The sequence below is a fragment of the Zonotrichia leucophrys genome, chromosome Z (genome assembly GCF_028769735.1).
Source record: "Zonotrichia leucophrys gambelii isolate GWCS_2022_RI chromosome Z, RI_Zleu_2.0, whole genome shotgun sequence".
In the NCBI taxonomy this organism is placed as follows: domain Eukaryota; kingdom Metazoa; phylum Chordata; class Aves; order Passeriformes; family Passerellidae; genus Zonotrichia; species Zonotrichia leucophrys.
Window position 1 is genome coordinate 2,169,159 of NC_088200.1, and position 19,760 is coordinate 2,188,918.

The 19,760-nt window shown below is 44.1% G+C and overlaps 1 protein-coding gene across 10 annotated transcripts in view; it reads left to right on the forward strand.

The window, feature by feature from the left end:
• The window catches only part of PIAS2 (protein inhibitor of activated STAT 2), a 31,023-nt gene extending 17,092 nt beyond the window's left edge, over window positions 1-13,931 (forward strand). For 2 of the 10 annotated variants that reach the window (XM_064735174.1, XM_064735177.1), the window contains exons 6-14: window positions 1,841-1,975; window positions 3,925-4,030; window positions 4,551-4,624; window positions 5,594-5,754; window positions 6,351-6,484; window positions 6,917-7,088; window positions 9,328-9,467; window positions 11,299-11,336; window positions 11,939-13,931. In XM_064735174.1, coding sequence (XP_064591244.1) covers window positions 1,841-1,975; window positions 3,925-4,030; window positions 4,551-4,624; window positions 5,594-5,754; window positions 6,351-6,484; window positions 6,917-7,088; window positions 9,328-9,467; window positions 11,299-11,336; window positions 11,939-12,130 — 1,152 coding nt within the window. In that variant the 3' untranslated portion in view covers window positions 12,131-13,931. Of the gene's footprint in view, window positions 1-1,840; window positions 1,976-3,924; window positions 4,031-4,550; window positions 4,625-5,593; window positions 5,755-6,350; window positions 6,485-6,916; window positions 7,089-9,327; window positions 9,468-9,958; window positions 10,018-10,802; window positions 10,965-11,298; window positions 11,337-11,938 lie in introns of all 10 variants that reach the window. The other 8 variants (XM_064735175.1, XM_064735178.1, XR_010443010.1 and 5 more) reach the window with 7 other exon arrangements.
• The last annotated feature ends 5,829 nt before the right edge of the window (window positions 13,932-19,760 follow it).

A 19,760-nucleotide genomic window follows, 5' to 3' on the forward strand; every position in this document is an offset into this window, starting at 1 on the left:
GTAAGGTAACTTCTTTGCCTCAAAGACCACTGTTTTCACTGCAGTAGTGTTAGTTAGTTAACTTCTGATGCCAGCTTTTTTTGCCCACCTGCACAGTGCATAAGTGAACTTCTGTCTTTGCCTGGTAGGGCAGTTCACACCTCTGCAGAAAAAACTATTCTGTAAATTGTTCTTGGTCTGTAAGTTATTCTTGGTCATCTCCTTGCTTGCAATCCTTACCAGAAGCTTCACAGCAATGCTGCCTGTGTGCCAGTACTGCATGGGATTGTGTGTATGTGAACATCATGTTTCCTTGTATCCTGCATTAGTGTCACTGGAAAAGCCAGATTAATGGGCAGTTATGCTTTCTCCTGATGAATTTCCTTGCTGTAGCAGATGATACCTGCCTTGGGTAGTGTGGTTCTTTGAAGAACCATGGAAGACTTCAAGAACCCAATAATATTGCCACTAGAGTTGGCAGCCTCCCTAAACAGTGCTAGGCCGTGCAGAAAGCTCCTAAAGGACAGGAAGAGAAGGTTCCAAATTGTTGTAGGAGTATGAGTGTGAATCTGTTCTCAAGAATAAACTCTGTGGAAGAAAACACTAAAAGCTTTGCTGAAGCAAATCATGCACTGCAGAGTCTGTCTCTGGAAAAAAATAAAAGGGAAATGTAAGAGAACTTGCATTCACTCTCTTCTGAAATAATGCTGTGTTTTAAATGTGAAATTGTCACCAGTTCCCATATGTCTGTTGCCTCTGTGTTTGGAATAAAGCCCTCGTGGCATATTGGGCTAGTGAGTAGAAAAGGCTGTTTATATATATAATATTTTTATATTTTTATTATTATTGTTTTTATTTCCAGACTTAGCATCTTTCAAAGTAACTCCTTCACCAAACACTAGGTTGTGAATTTGTATGTATTTCTCTGGTTAAAGAAATACTTTTTTTTTTTATTCAGCATATCCTTTCTGGGTGAGTTTTTTGTTTAAAACAGCACTGTCTGGAAATTAATCAGTACTGCCTGTGCAAGAGGCAGAGCTGCACTTGCTGGCATCCTTCATGTGCAGGATGAGTTTGAGATGAGTGGCTGCAGGCTGGCTGTGAGCTCAGAGCAGGGGTTCTCAGGGTGCCTCTGTCAGACTGGCTTGTTGTCATCATGACAGATGCAGGGTGAGAGGAATAAGCTGCAGGCTTATTGTGTGACGAGGGTGTTGGAACTGCATGATCTTTAAGGCCACTTCCATCCCAAACCCCTCTGATTCCATGATCTCTTAAATACAGCTGGTACTCCATGTGCAGTCCTTCTTCAGGGACCTTGGCAGGGGACAGGTGACACCTGTTGCTAATGGGGCCAGTAGCTAACGAGGCAAAGTAGCCACTGAGGTGATGTGGAGCTCTTGGAACAAGTTGTAATTGTTTCTTAATCAGTGAAGTGTTTTCAGTGTGTGAAACACTGAGTTTAGTCTTCATTACTTGCTCTGTTTGTCACTAAGGCTGTGACCTAGTGATGTTTCACTCTGTTCCAGTAGGGCATGGGGAGAAGGAGGACAGAACATCCACATGACCTTTTACTCTTCCAGTGAACTTACCTGGACCCAAACTGTGTTCTCTTTCACCTTTCCAGTGCTTCTGTAAAACCCTTTTAAAACAACAAATGCCTTACAATTGTGTTTGTCTCTGCTGATGTACTGTGAAAGTCTGATATTTCTCAGAATAAATGCTAGCTTTGCTCTCCAGCCTAGACAGCCTCTAAGTTTGCCTGCTTCTCATAAATCTGTTTGAAACTAACAAGTATGTGTCAGCAGTTTCAGAGTACACTGGGGAGACTGAGTAACACATCCATTGTCCTTTTTTCCCATAGGGATATGCTCCACCACCAAAAAATGGAATTGAACAGAAGCGACCTGGACGTCCCTTGAATATCACTTCTCTAGTTAGGCTGTCATCAGCAGTGCCAAACCAGATTTCTATCTCTTGGGCTTCTGAAATTGGAAAGGTAACTTGCATGTTCTGTAGGATGTGGGAAGTCATGTGAATAGCCTGTTTGAGCATTCCTGCTCCCCTGCTGCCTGGTGTGGCTGGCAAGTGTTTTTTGTTAGGTGCCTGAGCTTATTACCAGGAAACAAAGTTTGCTCTAGAGCTGTGGTAGTTTTCAGCAACACATATGAGATTTACATACAGATGGAAAGATTTTCTTACAGGGTTCACATTCAAAAGTCTGCTTTTATAGTTTGCCTGAAATGCATGTCAAAAATAACAAACTTTTTTTGTGATGTGAATAGTAAATCCCCCTGTAGATTTATTAAGGAAAGAGAAGGAGAGTGCTAGGAATTTTTGACTCCATCCTGGGTTTAAATAACTGTTGCAGCACCCTTTCAGCTGTTGTCAAGAACTATTTATTTCTTATCTGTGACTGTTTGTGTTAATTCTGGATGCAGTTATCAAAGTAGTTTTCTCTACAAGGTTTTATTCAAAATCAAATTCTCTAGACTAAAAATACCACATATTTCAAAGAGACTCCAGTATAAGCTTTTATATTAAAATTTTAAAAAGAAATAGGATTGAAAGGTAATGTTCAAAAAATAAATGAATGGCAGTGCTGACATCAAAGGATGATTTTCTAGAACCGGGATGGAGACGAAGATCTGAGCCATTGCTTCCCAGTCAGAGCACAGAATCTTAAAATGGCTCCAGTCCTGTGTGTGGTCTTGGCCTCTCATGCTGAGGCCTGCTAGCTTTCCTCCCTGTATTGCCAAAATATACTCTGATGGAAGCAGATGACTTGGAATGCTTGGACATCCTCCCCTTGGCCTGAGACGTGAAGTGAGTTCTGTGGTTTAGTGCTGATGCCCGAATTTGCTGCTTTTCATCACTCAAAGTGACACCCTGGGGTGCAGCCTGGGGTGTCACAAAAGGGCTTGTTGGCATGGACTGGGCTGATACTGGAGGGCTGCTGAGCCAAGGGGGCATAAACCCTGCAGTGCTGGGCAGACGTGAGCCTCTAGAATCCTCTCTGTAAGGCAACAGTTGGTCGTTCTTTAAGGAAAAAACAAAAATTGTAGGTTTCTTAGTGGCTTCATGTGCAATTAGAATGCTTTATCTGCTGCTCTAGGTAAGAGCTGGTTTTCCTATAGGTGGTAAAGGAGGAGCAGGGCTGTAGGAGTTGTTTGATGTTCCTGTGCAGTGCCCAGGCAGTGCAGGACCCATAGGAAGATGACTGACAGGCGGTGGAAATAAGAGGTCACGAGTTGTTCTTGTTACACAGATGAAACCATTATTATCCTGCAGCACTGGGGCTTGCAGACTTTTCATTAGTGACCTAGAAGTGGGAGTGAACAGTGAACAAAAGAAGCTGACAAGTGGTGTGAGTTAGGGAGGAGTAGAAAATGCTGGGGAACGGGGCCAGGCTCAGTGGAACAGACATGGTGTAACAAGGCTGGGCTTAGGAGTACAGAACAAGCTAAAGAAAAGGTACAAAGAAACTGGGGCAGCTCTGTACCATCTGAAGGTGTTGTTTGTACCATAAAGACCTTTTATCTTTTGTCACGTAATTCTTTGAGCTCCCCACTGACCCTGGAAAAAAGGGGACAATAAAGGAGACAAAATGTGAGAAATTCTTAAAAGATTACATGTATGAAATGTGTCACATATGTTCTTTCCTGCAGGAGAACTCCAGGAAAGAGTCTCTTGGTTGTGAAATTACCTTTTAGTTCAGTCATAACTGGAGTAGGATAATTAGACCTCACTGGCCAGAGAATTTTGGCAGAATGTTGGACCTCCACAGAATTGAAGTTGTCTGTCAATGCTCTTAATAATTACTAATGAAGCAAAAAGTCACATTTTTGTTTTAACTGTATGCTACAACTAGTGTGAATAGTAATCTGTTGTCATAGTGGGGGCATTATATGAAATCAACATTTCATCTTTAATCCTTCTTTTGTGTAGAATTACTCCATGTCTGTGTATCTGGTTCGCCAGCTCACCTCAGCTATGCTTTTGCAGAGGTTAAAAATGAAAGGTATCAGAAATCCTGATCATTCCAGAGCACTAAGTAAGTAATCAATTTGCCTGTCTATACTTTTGGAGGGTGATTAGTGGCGCTTTAAAACTAGAATTAGTAATACAGAAGAGATTGGCTGTTTTTTGAGAATAAAGCCCATGCCCGGGGTTTCACAGGTTCCCTTGGCTGTTGGTGAAGCATCACACTCTTTTTCAGTGGGAGTTTCTAGGAAGCATACCCAGAGATCCCATCTGAAATGTGGTTATGGGAATGCCACAAGCACTCCTTACTGTGCTGGGCTGTGAGGTGCAGCTAGACATCCTGAGTTCTTTTCACCTGTACCTCACTCACTCATAATGGTGTATTTATCTCTTGACATGTCGAGTTGAGTTTGCTCTGTGAACATCAGATGTTAAAACATTTGCTACTTGCTTATAAGTAATGAAACTGTTGTTTATGAACTACATTAATATTTTTAGATAGCTGAAAAAAAAAGTGCATGTACTACTGAATCAAGGTTAGCATTTGAAATAATGACCTCTGTGTATAACTTCTTTATTTATTTTAATAGTTAAAGAAAAACTAACTGCAGATCCTGATAGTGAGATTGCCACAACCAGTCTGCGGGTCTCTCTGATGTGTCCTGTAAGTATGGCTGGAAATTTCCAGATAACATTAATATTTTCATCTGTAGTGCAGAATTGGGCTGCTTTTCAAAGGCCTTGCTTTAGGTACTGTTTGCTATCAGTTTGCAAGCTGTGCACACAATCCCAGTGTTGTGCAGCTTCCTTCTTCACCTTTCCGAAGCTGCCGCTCTCTCGGGCTCCCGGAGATGCAGAAGCGGCTTCTTGGCGCAAAGACGATTGTGCTGGACACAGTGCTCTCCAGAAACTGCACTTGTTTTATATTTTATCAGCAAGTTAAGATAAAACACAGGGGAGAAGCAGCAGTAATCCAGCTTCTGGTTTAGGACTGGATGCCTCAGCTGTGATGCACTGAGTCGAGCTGCTGCTTGTGTACAGTGAGGCCTGTAGAGGGATTAATCTCCTATATTGACATGCTGAGGCTAATCAGGCAGGCTGACAGAATAATTAAAGGATGGAATGATAATTAAAACCTCTTCTCATCTTGGTGGCTTTGCCTGTACTGCAGATACAGAAGCAAGCAAAAAAACAGGCGATCACCTTATAACAAGGTAATGCTGCCTTGGAGGCTCTCTTCCCAGGAAGAACTTGGTCATTCTGAGTGTAACAAATACCTGGAGCTCAGGAAAATGCCTGAAATACTGGGTTAAAAGAAAATTATTGAAGAATCAACTTCAGTTGATTGTTTAATAGAAATGAAGTCTTCCAAGTAATGTTGTTTCAGGTCCATTAGAAGTATTTTTGACTGTTCTCCGTGTGTTGAGGCCTTGGAGCACGGCTTAATTTTTCCTTTAGGAGCACTGTGTGGGTGCTGTGATGGAGTGAACTTACTTACAGCACCCTTAGCCCCAGGCACTTCTGTAGTGAGCAGCAAGAGTTGTTTCACCAAGTGCCTCTGGATTCATTGTTAACCATTCAGGCCTGTTTCTGTGTCTTCTGTCCTGACACCCTTTAAATGCATCTCCTGCAGCTGGGAAAAATGAGACTGACAATCCCATGCCGGGCAGTGACCTGCACACACCTGCAATGTTTCGATGCTGCTCTTTATCTTCAAATGAATGAGAAGAAGCCTACCTGGATCTGTCCTGTCTGTGACAAAAAGGCAGCTTACGAGAGCCTAATACTAGATGGGTAAGAGACTGGCTTTGCAGATTACACAATTACTTAAAATCTTTCATTATGTACTCAGTAGCTGCTTTTGTGACTTGAAGTTAGCCATTTAGTACTATTTTTGGTCAAAATACTTCAGGCTGGAGGAGCCATTAGATTCCATTAGTTTCTCTTCCCATAATGACCTATGTAAGTTTATGTCCTAAGTGCACCATCAAACTCCTGAGTCTCAGTGTATTTCTTCTGGAGAAATACAAATGCAGCATAAAAGGACAGGTCTTCCTTTCACATGTCTCTATCCCTGAAAGGCGTTAACTTCAAAATGTAACTTCTAACTCATAACAATTGCCTAACTTGGTTCAAGAGGTGATGTATTCTGCTTCAGAATGGAGATCTGTGCATTGCAGTAGTGTTGGAGTGAATTATGCATGGGTTGGGATAATCTTATTTTCTGCTATCTGAAAAAGGCTGTAATTACAGGGTTTCAGATTAAGAGGAGCTAGGGGGAAAGACACAATGGGTAGAAGGTGATCATAATTATCTCTTTTTTTCATGTCTCCTTTTCACTTAGAATAAAAATGTAACTTAGAATCAAAAGTGAAACTTTATTTTTTCAGCCTCTTTATGGAAATCCTTAATGAATGTTCTGATGTGGATGAGATCAAATTCCAGGAAGATGGCTCCTGGTGCCCCATGAGGCCAAAGAAGGAAGCTGTGAAAGTGTCAAGTCAACAGTGCACCAAAATAGAAAGTATGTACATCTGGGTACTCGTTACAAACCAGGACAAAATCTTGGAGCTTGGATAATGCGTGTGGATGTTGGTGTTTGTTTTGTAGAGGGCTTACTACTACTGATCCTCTTGGAATTTAAGCTAGAAAAGAAAGGGTTGTATCTCTAAGAGTGCATTTTTTGTCATTGTCTTTGCTCTTTATAATAGCAGTTAAGAAAATGAAAGGTTGCTTTTGCTTTGCATCCTTAAAATGATAAGTGTAAACAAAAGTTTGTTCTTTAATAGTCTCAATGTGACGCAGAAGAGTCACAAAGCAGGTACTGGGGCAAAATATTTTTTGTAATGGCCAGGTGATCTATTATACAGGATCTGGGTTCCTGGTTCTCTTGCAAATAGAAACTGCTGACATCACCATCTTTTGGAGAACAATGGTGTTTTATTTTCTTCTTCAGGTTCCAGCGTTGTTAGCAAACCATGTTCCGTGACAGTGGCCAGTGAGGTGAACAAGAAGAAGGTTGATGTTGTCGACTTGACAGTAGAAAGCTCTTCTGATGAAGAAGAAGATCCTCCAGCCAAAAGGAACTGCATATTTATGTCTGAAATACACGGGAGCCCAACCAAAGGGTTTGTCAATTTTAAAGTTAGTTGTTATTCTGTAATGTCTCAGCTAAACTGATCTGTAGAGAAATGTACTTGGAATCCAGCTCTGCTCTTGCAGAGGAGAATGTCTAGGCCTCTCCTGTAGAAGGTTGTATTGATGCAGTAACTTTGTACAGGCAAAACACTATTAAATAGATTTTTACTTCACAAAAGGACTTTTTTTTTGCGCTGACTGTTGCTGTGTTTGCAGGGACACTTCTCCATAGAAAAGGAATCTGACTAAGCTAGTGGGCAGTGTTCTCCTGAGAAAGTAGATTATGCCAAGTGGAGGAGCTTCATGCATTCTTGCTGAGTTAGTGTCATCTTAAAGGCTTTTCTCTTGCTGTCTTCTGTATCCTCTATCTAATCTGTTCTGGTGCCCAGAGAACGAGACTGTGTTGTGTGTTTCATCCATCCTGTCAGTCTTGGAAGGGAGCCACTTTTCTGTTTTCAATCAAGATGAGCTTTTCCTCCATCTCTCTGTTAAATTTTGGAATGTCTTGGATGCTGTTGTTGGCTGTGGTCATCAGTCAGTCCTGCACCTTGATTAGCGCAACCAATGACTTCCCAAGTCTTTTGGCAACTCCTCCATCTTTGTAGTCAGGCCTGACTTTGGCACTGGCTTGACCACCTTCTCTGCTGCTGTGCCCTTCTGTCTGTCCAGACCTTCTGTCTGTCCTGGTCTGTGCACCTCAGCTTGGGTGCTGCTTGTGGCTCCCATGTTTCTGCTCTTGGCCCATGGGGCACCCCAGACCTGCAGGGAGTGAGGGCCACTGGTCAGGCTCACCAGCACTCACTGCTCCAAGCTCAGCTTTCAGTACTGGCTCATCAGTTACTGTTTCTGCCTGCATGAGGTGTGTGTCCTTGTCTCTCTGTGTAGTGGCTTATGACCTGTACTAAAATAATAATAATAATAATAATAAACCAAATCCCCTTCTGTTTTGAAGGTTCCCCTTCTGTTTCAGAAGTAATGAGCAGGTGTGGTGAGTCTCTAGTCCACAGGAATGTCTGTGTGGTCCTTGGTGAGCAAGTAGTTGGTCATCTTCAACCACTTTCAGCAGTGATGCTGCAATCCTGTTGCTTTTTTGTGAGGATTGTGGAGGAGTCCTTCTGCAAGACTCTTCCTCACTTTTACAAGGAAGTGTAGCTACAAATACATCTCTTAATGAAGTTTCAGAAGGCACCAAGACTTCCTTCCGTGCTCCTATGGTTGAGATGGCTACGTGCAACTGTAATTGTAGGAGGACTGACTTCTTTTCTCTCTATGACCCATGTATTTTCCTTGCTTTTTGGGTATGAATATGACATATTTTTATTCTTCAAATCCAGATCAACGTCAGGCTTTTGGGATATGGCTTATCTCCTTTAAACAGTGTTGTCTGAGTGTTGCTAGTCTTGGGAGAACTGGGGTGTCTTCTTAGAGGAAGCAACAATACTTGCTGAAGTGTGAGAGGTGCCTGAGAAGGGAGGGTCTGAAATCCATGGTTGTGACATCAGAAGTAGGTTAACAGGTAGGAGTGTGGGAAGGAAGATGAGTGGATAGCACTAAAGGCTGGAGGGAGCGATGCGGAGCATGTGGGAACAGAATTCGGTGTATTTCCACCTGACTTGCAGTTCATGAACTGTTCTGTGCACGTGGCTGGTGCCTGGGCACCTGTGGCAGTGTTTGTAACAATGCTGCCAAGAGATCAGGCAGCGTGAGGGGAAGCAGAAGGGTTGTAACATGCTTCTTGAGGGCTGAACTGGAGGCTGTGAGTAAAGGCAGACTTGTGTTTACCTCCCACCTGTGCAATATGTGTCATCCTGTGGGGCAGGATAATGGTCAGTTGTGCCCTTGGTGTAACAGGTGGGCACTGAGCAGCAGTTCTGTGGAGAAATCAGATGGAACACTCTCCTCCTGGCTCTGGTCACCTTTACATCCCTCTGTGGGTGCTCACAGACTCCCCTTTGTCTTTGACTGTTGCCAATGACTCCAGCACTGTACTTTGTTTTAATGCCAACTTGCTCTTATGTCACAGCTGCTGTTGAGAGCCAAGATACGGTCATGTTATTATGAAGACTGTTATGAAAAAGGAAATTAGAGTGGAGTACTGTGTAGTGAGTAGCCACGCTGTAGTTGTGTTGTCGCACGGTGACTTGTGAATGAGAGTGCACAGTAGTGCTTGGTTTCCCTTGTGCAACTAACAGCCAGGTTGTTTGTAATTTCCCATGCTGTTTGAAACAGGGTTCTCATGTATCAGCCATCTACTGCCAGAGTGCCCAGCGTGACGACGGTTGATGCTGCTGCAATTCCTCCTTCATTAACAGACTACCCAGTACCATTCCATCACCCACCAATATCCAGTATTTCATCAGACTTGCCAGGTAGGTGCTGAGTGTTTTTCATGTATGTTCTGACGACGGTATTAATTTATGGGGTGGGTAGAAATTGGAAAAATTTATTAACTCTTTGTTTTTGTTTTTAATGGAACAAGTCTATATGCAGTATGGCACTGATGGGATGTCCGGACAAGCCTAGTACAGGCTGTCTGCCCATTTTCAGATTGCATTTTGCAGCAGTGATGTGACAAGCACTGCTTTTGGGGTACAAACTGGCACTTGGGTGTGGCAGCCAGAAACTGCTCTTGCTGTGCTCAGCCAGACTTTGTGTAAACAGCTGGTAGTTATGTGTTGTAGATGCGAGGGAGAGTAGTTGCTTGTTTTAGTTACTAGAGGTGTGAGGGTGCTAACTCATCCCAGCCCTCAGTGTAGTTACTCTGCTAGCTGATTGTAGTGGTGCTCTGTCTAGACTGTATGAAAAAGGTTAAGGTGAGCTACAATCTGTGAGCTGACCTCTATTGACTTTCTTTACCTAGACATACCCTAAATGCCTATGATGTATTCTTCAACACTGCTGCTAAATATCACACAAAAGGTGGGGATACTGATTGTTTTCTATCCTGGCTCCTTGAAAAGCACAATGTGTAAAGGGACTCTGGGGGTTCTCTTGGCCGGCTGTAACAAACCCAGAGCACAGGAAGTGGTGACTTGTGGTGACGGGTGTCACTTTGGCCTCCTGTTCTTCCCTTTCCCTGCTCCATTGCCTGTCTCCATTCCTCCCCTGCACATCTCTGGGTTTTTTCCTCTTCTTTCAGCACCAGTTTGGCAATGAGATGGATATCATTCCCCTTGTTTCTCTGTCCATCTTGGCTCCCTTACTGCTCCCTCCCTCCACTTCTCCCTTGTTAAGAAATCAGTTGTCTTCCGAAATTGGATAGGAAAGTAAGCTGAGAGAACAGAAGTCTAGAACTGTTGTTCAGCACTTACCAACTGAAGTTCTAGAACTTGCACACACAAAAGAAGCCGTCAGTTCTGTAAATGCAACTGACTTTTTAAATCTCCTTCAAAATTTTTCTCTCATGGAGAAGAGGAGGAGAGATGTCACGGGCCAGAAGAGATTTGGAGGTGAGGGGAGTGGGAGGGAGTATATCATTTCTTTCTGTTGACATAGCAAACACAAGGCCAATATTTATTTAAAAAAAAAAAAAAAAAAAACCAAAAAATGTGGTAATTTCTCATTGGTTTTATAATTCTAAACATCTTGCCCTAAATGCTTACATGCAAATGGTGTTTAAGATGGACACTAGTTGTCACTGGTCTTGGAGGATATACATTGAACTACTTGTAGTTTCCTCTTCTTCATTCCTTTTATTTGTCTAGACACAAAACGGGGATGATATTAGAAATGTTTCCTTATTGGCTGCCCGTGGGTGGAGGAAGAGACCTGCTGCTTGTTTTTGGACTTGTGCATGTTGTGACTTTACTTCATTCCAGCATCTTTATTGTGATGACACTCTTCATGTCCCAGTTTGGCCAAGTCAGGTACAATATGCAGTGAAACTTGCATTAATGAACCAACAGCTCCAAATGGCAACCTCCATCTAAGCAACCACATTGAACCACCCTGCAGTATTCAGTGAATAATACATCATTATGTCATCCTCATTATTAAAAAGAGCCACTTGTACTAGATAATTCGTTTTGCTGCTGCCTGAAGTAGTCGTTGAGAGTGGTGTCACAGTGGTATATTCCATTTAGAAACTCTGTATGAATTGCAAAGTCTGTTCTACAACCACAAAAAAAAAAAAATCCTTAAATTTGTTGTGTGTGAATAAAGGAGAGACTTGTCTACTTATCATCCTTCTCTTCTTCCTAGGTCTGGATTTTCTTTCGCTAATCCCAGTTGATTCACAGGTATGTTTCTGATCTGTTTTGGGGTCAATTTCCAAGCCTGATTTTGCGATGTTGTGCTCCAATAATTGTCAGGGTGTCATCATCCAAACTGTGTTTGCCATTCACTTGCTTAGACCTAACCAATGAATGTGCAGACCTAGTAATGAATGTGCATTAAACAGGATTCAGCTTTTCCATGATGAATCCAGGCCTGGAAGTTCATTCTTTACTGATAGTGTGCCTTTTTAAAGTAAATATGTGCTCAGCACTAACTTGAATATACCCAGAGTGTATTTGAGGCTCTGGCATAGGCTTGCATAGAGCAGCTATGGCTGCCCCATCCCTGGAATTGTCCAGGTTGGATGGAGCTTGGAGCAACCAGGGCTACTGGAAGGTGTCCCTACCCATGTCAGGGGATGGAATGAGATGAGTTTTAGGGTTCTTCCAACCCAAACCATTCTGGAGTAGAAAAAGGGGGAGGTGAGGGAGGAGGCCGGTGGCTGCCATCCCTGCTTGGTCCGTGCAGTTCTCGCTGTGGTCCCGTCGCGTGGGGAAGATGTATCTTCAGAGCATACATTTCCCTCGCGCAGTTAGTCTCTTCACTCTTCATTGTTTGTTTCAAGCAGTACTGTCCTCCTGTGTTTTTGGATAGTCTCACCTCAACCTTAACAAGCAGCACGCCTGGCAGCATCATCACCTCCACCAGCCACCACGAGAGCAGCACGCACGTTAGCTCCTCGGGCCGGGCCGAGGCCGGCGTCATCACCAGCAGCGGCGGCGGCGGCAGCGCGCCCGACATCATCTCCCTGGACTGACCCTCGGGGCACCACGGACCCCGCAGGCATTGCACACAGCTGCTGCTGCTGCTCCTCTTCCCCCCACTCGGAATTCCAGCGCCTCGGAGCTCACGCTGATATTTATTGAAAGGATTTCCCTCCTGGGAGAGTGGGGTGAATTTTGCTGATGCTCGGAAGAGAAGCGATAGGATGGTTTTTGGTTGGGCTTTTTGTTTTTGTTTCTCCTGCTCGTTGAATAGATGGTATAGAAAAGGCCCTTTTGAGAATACATGTTCAAGCTCTTAGTTTGTTCTGGGGATACTGACTTTCTGTTTTGTGGATTCCATAAGTGCTTTTTAATTTTGTTGTAAAATACAGCAATAATGTAAAAACAAATGAGTTTTTTTTTAATAAAGAAAAGCACTTACTTGCTCTAGAACAGCAGTTAAGGAAAAGGTGCAGAAGTGTAGGAATTAGTGAATTTGTAATATTTTCACTGGGGCCTGTAATAAACTTCATTAAGAGAATGAAGCTTTGAATAGCCATGACATGATTTATGTCTTGTTACCCACCTCCCCCTTACCTGGGGACACATAGAACGCCTCTATAAATGGAGTTGTTGGGGTTTTTTTTCCTAGTTTCATGTTCCAAATGCAACAAGAGCCTAAGCTGTGACCTCTTCCTCTTTTATGTTCTTTCAGCTAGGAAGGGGACAGACTATCTATGCAAACCCTGCATCACACAGTCTCTGTGCTGCCATGTTATAATTGGGACACCTTGCCACCACCAAAAACTCCCGGTATGCCGTGGAATGTACAGCTCCTTTCTGTGGCAGCCATAAGCAGATGAAATAGGAAAGACCTAAAAATAGAAAACTCCTCCAGTGCAGGAGTTTTTTCTAGGATCTCCTGATTATGGTTTCTGTCTTCTCAACAACTGCTGTGTGCCATGTGGACTGTAAAGGGAGCCTTGGCTTTTTAGGAAATAGAAGCCATAGCTGCACAGTGTCCCCACCTAATTTTGAATTGTGTGTTTAGGGCTTAATGATGCTTTGCCCCACATTTCCTGGCCTCCTGATTGTTGCATTTCTACTTCAAAGGGAACAATTTCCCCGTTGTACTCCTCTGATGACCGTGCTGCTTTGTTAGTGTGTACGCGGTGTCTGCCCACACACACCTGGGGATAACCTCAGCAGTACTGTACGTGGAAGAGGTTACAGACTAGGAAAACCAAGTCATTTCCATGGAGCTGGAATAATGGTATTGTCTATGTATGCTGAAATAACAGCTTTCTCAAGTGTTGCGTTTCTGTTCAGTAACTGTATTTGAAATTATTCCTTCCCTAATGACCAGATCTTACTTTTTTGCTAATTTTTTGTTCCTTTTTTCTTACCTCTTTAGTTGGATGTCTGGTGCTTTTTGCCTTCCAGTACTGTTACAGTATTTGAACCAAGTACATGGATGAGGTATATTGAAACAGGATGTTTTGTAATTTTTGTCTGCCCTGTACCCCTACTTTTAATGCTGCATTACTGTTCCTTATTGCCTTTTTTGTATGATTTTTCACGCAGTCTTGAGTTCACTTGTTGGTCTTAATAGTGACCCAATCTTTCTTTTATTTTTTCTTATCAGTTTTAATATTTTGTACCTGTTAAGGATCAGTTTTTGGCATGATTTATTTCCAGTAAAACCATGCTTGTTACAAAGTTTTTCTTGATGGCCTGCAGCAGATCAGTGCTTTCTGCATCACCATTGCACGTCGACTTGACCTGTAAGTAGAGTGTGGAAAGAGGTTCCAAGAGTAATTCTGAATAAAAGTTTGAAACTGTTCTCTGCTGAAAATGCTGTTTGTGCTCTTAATGTCAAACTCGAGTGTGGCTGAACTGTCTGAGGGGATGAGAACATCTTGCACGTACATCAGGAAAGTGAAGTAAGGACAAGTGTCCTTAGGATGTGCTCTAAACCACTCAGGGTGTAATCAAGTACAGCTGCAATTTTGTAAATTGCTGTGCCCCATGTAGTAGGCAGTAATTGTTTGAGGGCTGAGGCAAGGTTGTGTTCTTCAAACCTTCCAAAGCCATGACAGCAGCAGTGCAAGACATTTCAGGCTGGATTGTCACAGGCCCGGGTGTGTGTGCTTTTCCTGCAGTGCCAGTTAAGTACAAGGTTTGTGTAACCCCTGAATCCTTCAGCTCTGCTGAAGATGAGGGTGTACCAAGGTGTCAGAGCAGTGCAGTGTCCCCTTCCATCCTCCTGCTTCCTCAAGGGAACAAGGAATTTGTTGGGATGGGTGGGAGGAGGTCAGGGCTGCAGCTGACGTGGGGCTCAGCCGAACTGGCCAGTGTAGCTAGGTGTGGCTTTGGTTTATTTCCCTTTCTGCAAATCCTAAAACACATCAGAATGTCAATCCAAGAACTTCCAACAAGAAGCCTGGAGAAAAGGTTAAGATAGGGTCTTGCCTGTTTCTTTCCGCTGTGTGAGTTGATGGTTGCTGCTTTGGGTGGACTGTATCAAATACACATTTGAGCCAGCTGCAGAAGGGCAGTAAAGCTGGTGAGGTTAACACACAAATTCCCCCCACTGTAGAGATAGCAGCATGCTGTGAAAGCCTGCCTCCACACACTGGTCTCCTTCCCCTCACCCATTTCATTGCTGTGATTTTCTCCACAGTGTCTGGAAGTGAGCTAGCTGCTGAAATTCCAGTGACAGGAAGGCTCAGCCTGAACTGGCTCCTGTGAGCAACAGGGACAGGAGGTGTTTGCTAGGTTAAAAATAATTGTAGTCTAGGCAAACTGTACAGAGCACCATTAGTCCTGGGTGGCTTTTTTTTAAAGTGGGCTTTTGACACAGGCAGGAGTGTCAAATAGGCAACAACAACCACATATATCAAATTTGGATGTAATTTTTTGGTTTTTTTTTAAATTAGGTGGTCATGTCATCACCGCACTTTGTTAACGCTGTGTGTATCCAATGTGTCGATCTAAAAAATTTCCATTTCCTTCCTGGTTTCAAGAGGAAACTGTCAGGACAAAACTAGGCAGTTTTGGGCAAAACTGGGCATCACACACCATGAAACAGATGTGATTACAACTTACCTAGGAAGTTACCCAGAGGTGGAACAAAGTCCTTGAAGCCTTTGCCTTTACCTGTTTCAGTCACAACTTGCCAGGGATCTTCGTGCAGAATCTGCCAATGATCAAAGATGCACTGGGAAAACCTGGCTGCCAGTGTTGGATCTCAAATTGGCAGTAAAATCCAGCGGGAAGGAAAAAAAATAAAAAGGGATGGGCCAGCTACAGGAAAAAATAGGACTGGCTTATTGTGAGTTTTTGCATAGACACAACCCTAGAACACCCTGCTGGTAGCCAGGAGACAGCTCCTTTCCAATTATTTCTTTGAAGCAGGTAAAAGTGAGGCCAGCTCCCACTTGCAGAATGCTCTCACGTGACCGAGTTAATTGGCAATAAAAAGTCAAAAATTCAATTCAGATAGACAAAATGGGATATGGAGAAAAAGGTGTTTCACTTGTCACAGGAACTGACCTGGTCAGCTTGAGCTCCTTGGGCTCTTACAAGCACCCAGAAGTGTTAATTCAGTGCTCAGAAGCAGCCAAGGTGAGAAATGGAGTGCTTGCACCTGCCAGCAAAGGAACAGGACACAAAACAATATGTTCAGTGGCAGCCTGTCCTTCATCACAGTGAACATGTGCAGTGTGGCTCTATTATTATCACAGCAATTACTGCAGAGAAGGTTCCAGAAGGGGAACAGGAACAAAGCCCTCGACACACTTAGCCAGGCTCGGGCCCTCCAGTGTGGGAAGGGCAGCAGGTACAGAGGGCTAAAAATCAAACCTGGGAAAAAACCTCCTAAATAATCAAAACCAGCCATGCAAGTATGTAGATCATTATTTCAAGAAGTTAGGTTGCCAGTTTAGACTTTATAAGTTGGCCATCTCTCATTTCACCACTGATTACTTAAGCAGGCACCACACTGATGCTTTGAAAGGAGCCACCTCCGAAATAAAACGTGGCATTTCTTGGAGTTTTTCCATGTGAGGAGTTCCAAATGTGCCCCCCTGAAACCTCCCCATGCCACAGGACACTCCAGGAGTGCATTTTTAAAAAGGGAGGAGTGAAATGGGGCTCACAAACAAAGCACAGTATCAGAGGAAGGGCTCTGTTCCACAATGGAAATTATTTCAGTGGCAGCATAAGAAATATCACATTATTTTAAAGGTAGGGTGGGGGTGTCCTGTCATGGAAGCTCCTTTGGCTGGCACGGTGTCCTCCTTTTAAAGCTTCAGATTTCTACTAAATTTTCTATTCTGCTGCTGCTGGTGACCAACTCTTCCTCCCGGGCTTGCTGCAAAGGAAAATCTTTGCTTAAAATGATGGAAGCCCAACCTGAAAAAAAAAAGTCTGAGTGTGCAGGAGCTGCCGCATCTTTCTGGCACCCTCTGCTGGCACCAAAGCCTGGAGGAGCTGGCTGCCAGGAAAAAAGGAGTAAATTATCTGAACTGGAGATGCTTTGAACTGAGGATGTACAGTACAACAGACTGACAAGCAGTCTGATAAATACTGTACCAAAATAACCATCAGCTTGGCTTAGAAATATCTCTACAGCTGCAAAACTCCACTGCTCTGCCCAGATAGGTCTCACGAGTCATAGAGGTGGAAAATATTCCCCATTTTGCTCTTTTGTCCTTGCACTCACATCCTTCAGCCTGATGGCCAAGACATTTTTTAAGCAGCTGGGCTGGTATACTGCCCACCCACCACCCAGCACTGGGGTCTGAAATTAATTTTTAAAGCAGGTTTTAAATCTTCTGATTGCTTTTAAGATAGTTAAGACAAATTGGTATGTGAAAAGCTGGGCTCAGTGATAAACAAATACTTTTAGGATGGAATGTGTTTTCCAGGCTTTTTGTGGAAAAAGTTAATTTACTAAGAAAATCCAGTTATTCAAAGGCCAGAAGTTAATGTTTAAGCAGTTCAAAAAGAGTTTATTTTAAAAACCCCATTCTTTCTGCTCTTTCTGGTTTTTGGCTACCTATTGCTTGTTATCCTAAAGGTTTAGTGACATAAAGAAAGGAGAGAAGTTATCTCCAAATAGTAACTTCCCCAAAGGAAAAGTAATTTATAAACAATTTACCTATGAACCTACATTTTGCTATTTCCATTTAACCTTTTCATAACTTTAGAATAAAAAGCCTCCAGAATCACAGAATGAGGATGGTTTGGGTGGGAAAGGACCTTCAAGTCCATCCAGTCCCACCCCTGCCATGTGCAGGGACAGCTCCCACTGTCCCAGGCTGCTCCCAGCCCCATCCAGCCTGGCCTTGGGCACTGCCAGGGATCCAGGGGCAGCCACAGCTGCTCTGGGCACCCTGGGCCAGGGCCTGCCCACCCTCCCAGCCAGCAATTCCTCATTCCCAATGGGCCAAAATCTGTCCCTGCCCTCTGGCCCTGGGAGCCATTGCCTGGGTGCTGTCCCTGCCTGCCTTGTCCCCAGGGGCTGTGCAGCTCTCCTGGAGCCCCTGCAGGCCCTGGCAGGGGCTCTGAGGTGTCCCTGGAGCTTCTCTGGTGCAGCTGAGCAGCCCCAGCTGTGCCAGGCTGGCTCCAGAGCAGAGGGGCTCCAGCCCTGGCAGCAGCTCCATGGCCTCCTCTGGACTTATTCCAACAGGTCCAGGTGTTATGTTGGGTGCCATAGAGGTGAACACAGGACTCCAGGTAGGAATGCTGAGTCCAGCCCCTCTCCAATTTTCTGCATCATTGAACAAAAGACATTGTTCAATGTTCAACATCAGAACAGACCTACTGTGGTTTCCTGGAAGTGAATGTGAAAACACATTTAGGTGCCTGTCTGTTGCATCTCTGGTTTTGTCATAGCTAGGTTTACAGTTGAGTTTCATGATCTTAAGGGTCTCTTCCTCCTCAGATGATTGAATGATTTGGCAATCACAGGCCCAAGTACAGGCTGGGTGTAGAATGGATTGAGAGCAGCCCTGGGAGAAGGAGCTGGGGGTGCTGTGGGTGAGAGCTGGGCCTGCCCCAGCCTGAACCCCCTGCCCTGGGCTGATCCCCAGCGTGGGCAGCAGGGCAGGGGGATCCTGCCCCTGTGCCCCTGGGCTCAGGTGAGAGCCCACCTGCAGAGCTGCCCCAGCCCTGGCTCCAACAGCACAAGGAGCTGGAGCTGCTGCAGCCAGTGCAGAGGAGGCCACGGAGATGCTGCCAGGGCTGGAGCCCCTCTGCTCTGGAGCCAGCCTGGCACAGCTGGGGCTGCTCAGCTGCACCAGAGAAGCTCCAGGGACACCTGAGAGCCCCTGCCAGGGCCTGCAGGGGCTCCAGGAGAGCTGCACAGCCCCTGGGGACAAGGCAGGCAGGGACAGCACCCAGGCAATGGCTCCCAGGGCCAGAGGGCAGGGACAGATTTTGGCCCATTGGGAATGAGGAATTGCTGGCTGGGAGGGTGGGCAGGCCCTGGCCCAGGGTGCCCAGAGCAGCTGTGGCTGCCCCTGGATCCCTGGCAGTGTCCCAGGCCAGGCTGGATGGGGCTTGGAGCAGCCTGGGACAGTGGGAGCTGTCCCTGCCCATGGCAGGGAGTGGCACTGGATGAGCTTTAAAGTTCCTCCCAACCCAAACTACTCTGGGATTAGAGGAGAGCTCTGTCTCCTTTACAAAAAATTAGGTGAGCTAGAATTTAATCCTAGCATTTGTCCATCATATTCCTGCTGATCTCAACCACGCATTCTCTGAGTCTAAAATAAATGCAATTTAGTTTCCCACACATCAGCATCCAGCATATAAAGATGTAAGCCAAACTTTGTGTGGTACCCCAAGGCTTTTTTGTTCTTGTTTTCTCTTTGCAATACTCTGTTCAACAGTGCCAAATTACTAATTATAACACAGAACCTAATCTAAATCCATTTTAGGTAGTTTTGCTCATGTGTGCAGGAGGAGTGCTGTATTTTTGACAGCCCTTGGTATTGTGGGGATATTTTTTTTTTCCCAAAGCAGCTTCACTGTCAGGTGGCCCCTCACCTTCACTGTCAGGTCCACCGTGGTGCTTTTTTTGCTGGTGCAGGGTAGGGTAGGTGAATGGTGATCACCTGAAGCAAGGCATGTCCAGCAGGGAGCCATCAGCACATCATGCATGGCCTAGGAATCCAAAATTCACACTGGAATTTAAACTTGTTTCAACAAACTTAGCAACAAACATCAAAATAAACTTCTTGGATTCCATGCAGAAGGCCTCACCTACGGATTAATTTCAATTAAATTCAATTTAATTCTATTCAATTCAAAAAGTCATGCCAGCCATTTGAGATTTCCTTGTGACTACTTAAATCTTTTAAATCTTAAAGCTATGAGTAAAATACTTATTTGGAACAAGTAATTTGGACACAACTCTATGTTTGAATTGCTAAAAACCCTCACTCATTGCATTCTGTATTTCCTTGGGCTGGTGGCTTACATTCCAGCCAAAGGTTGGGATCTTGGATTATATTAAGCTCCTAAAAAAAAGCCATTAATGCCCTTCAAAACAGTACTATACAGTACTAAAAAGGAAAAGGTCCATGGATATGGACCATATTTTATGGTTGTATTTTCCATATAAAGAATATTAAAAATAAACCCAAACGTTTTATTAAATCTCTGGCCACTTGTCAC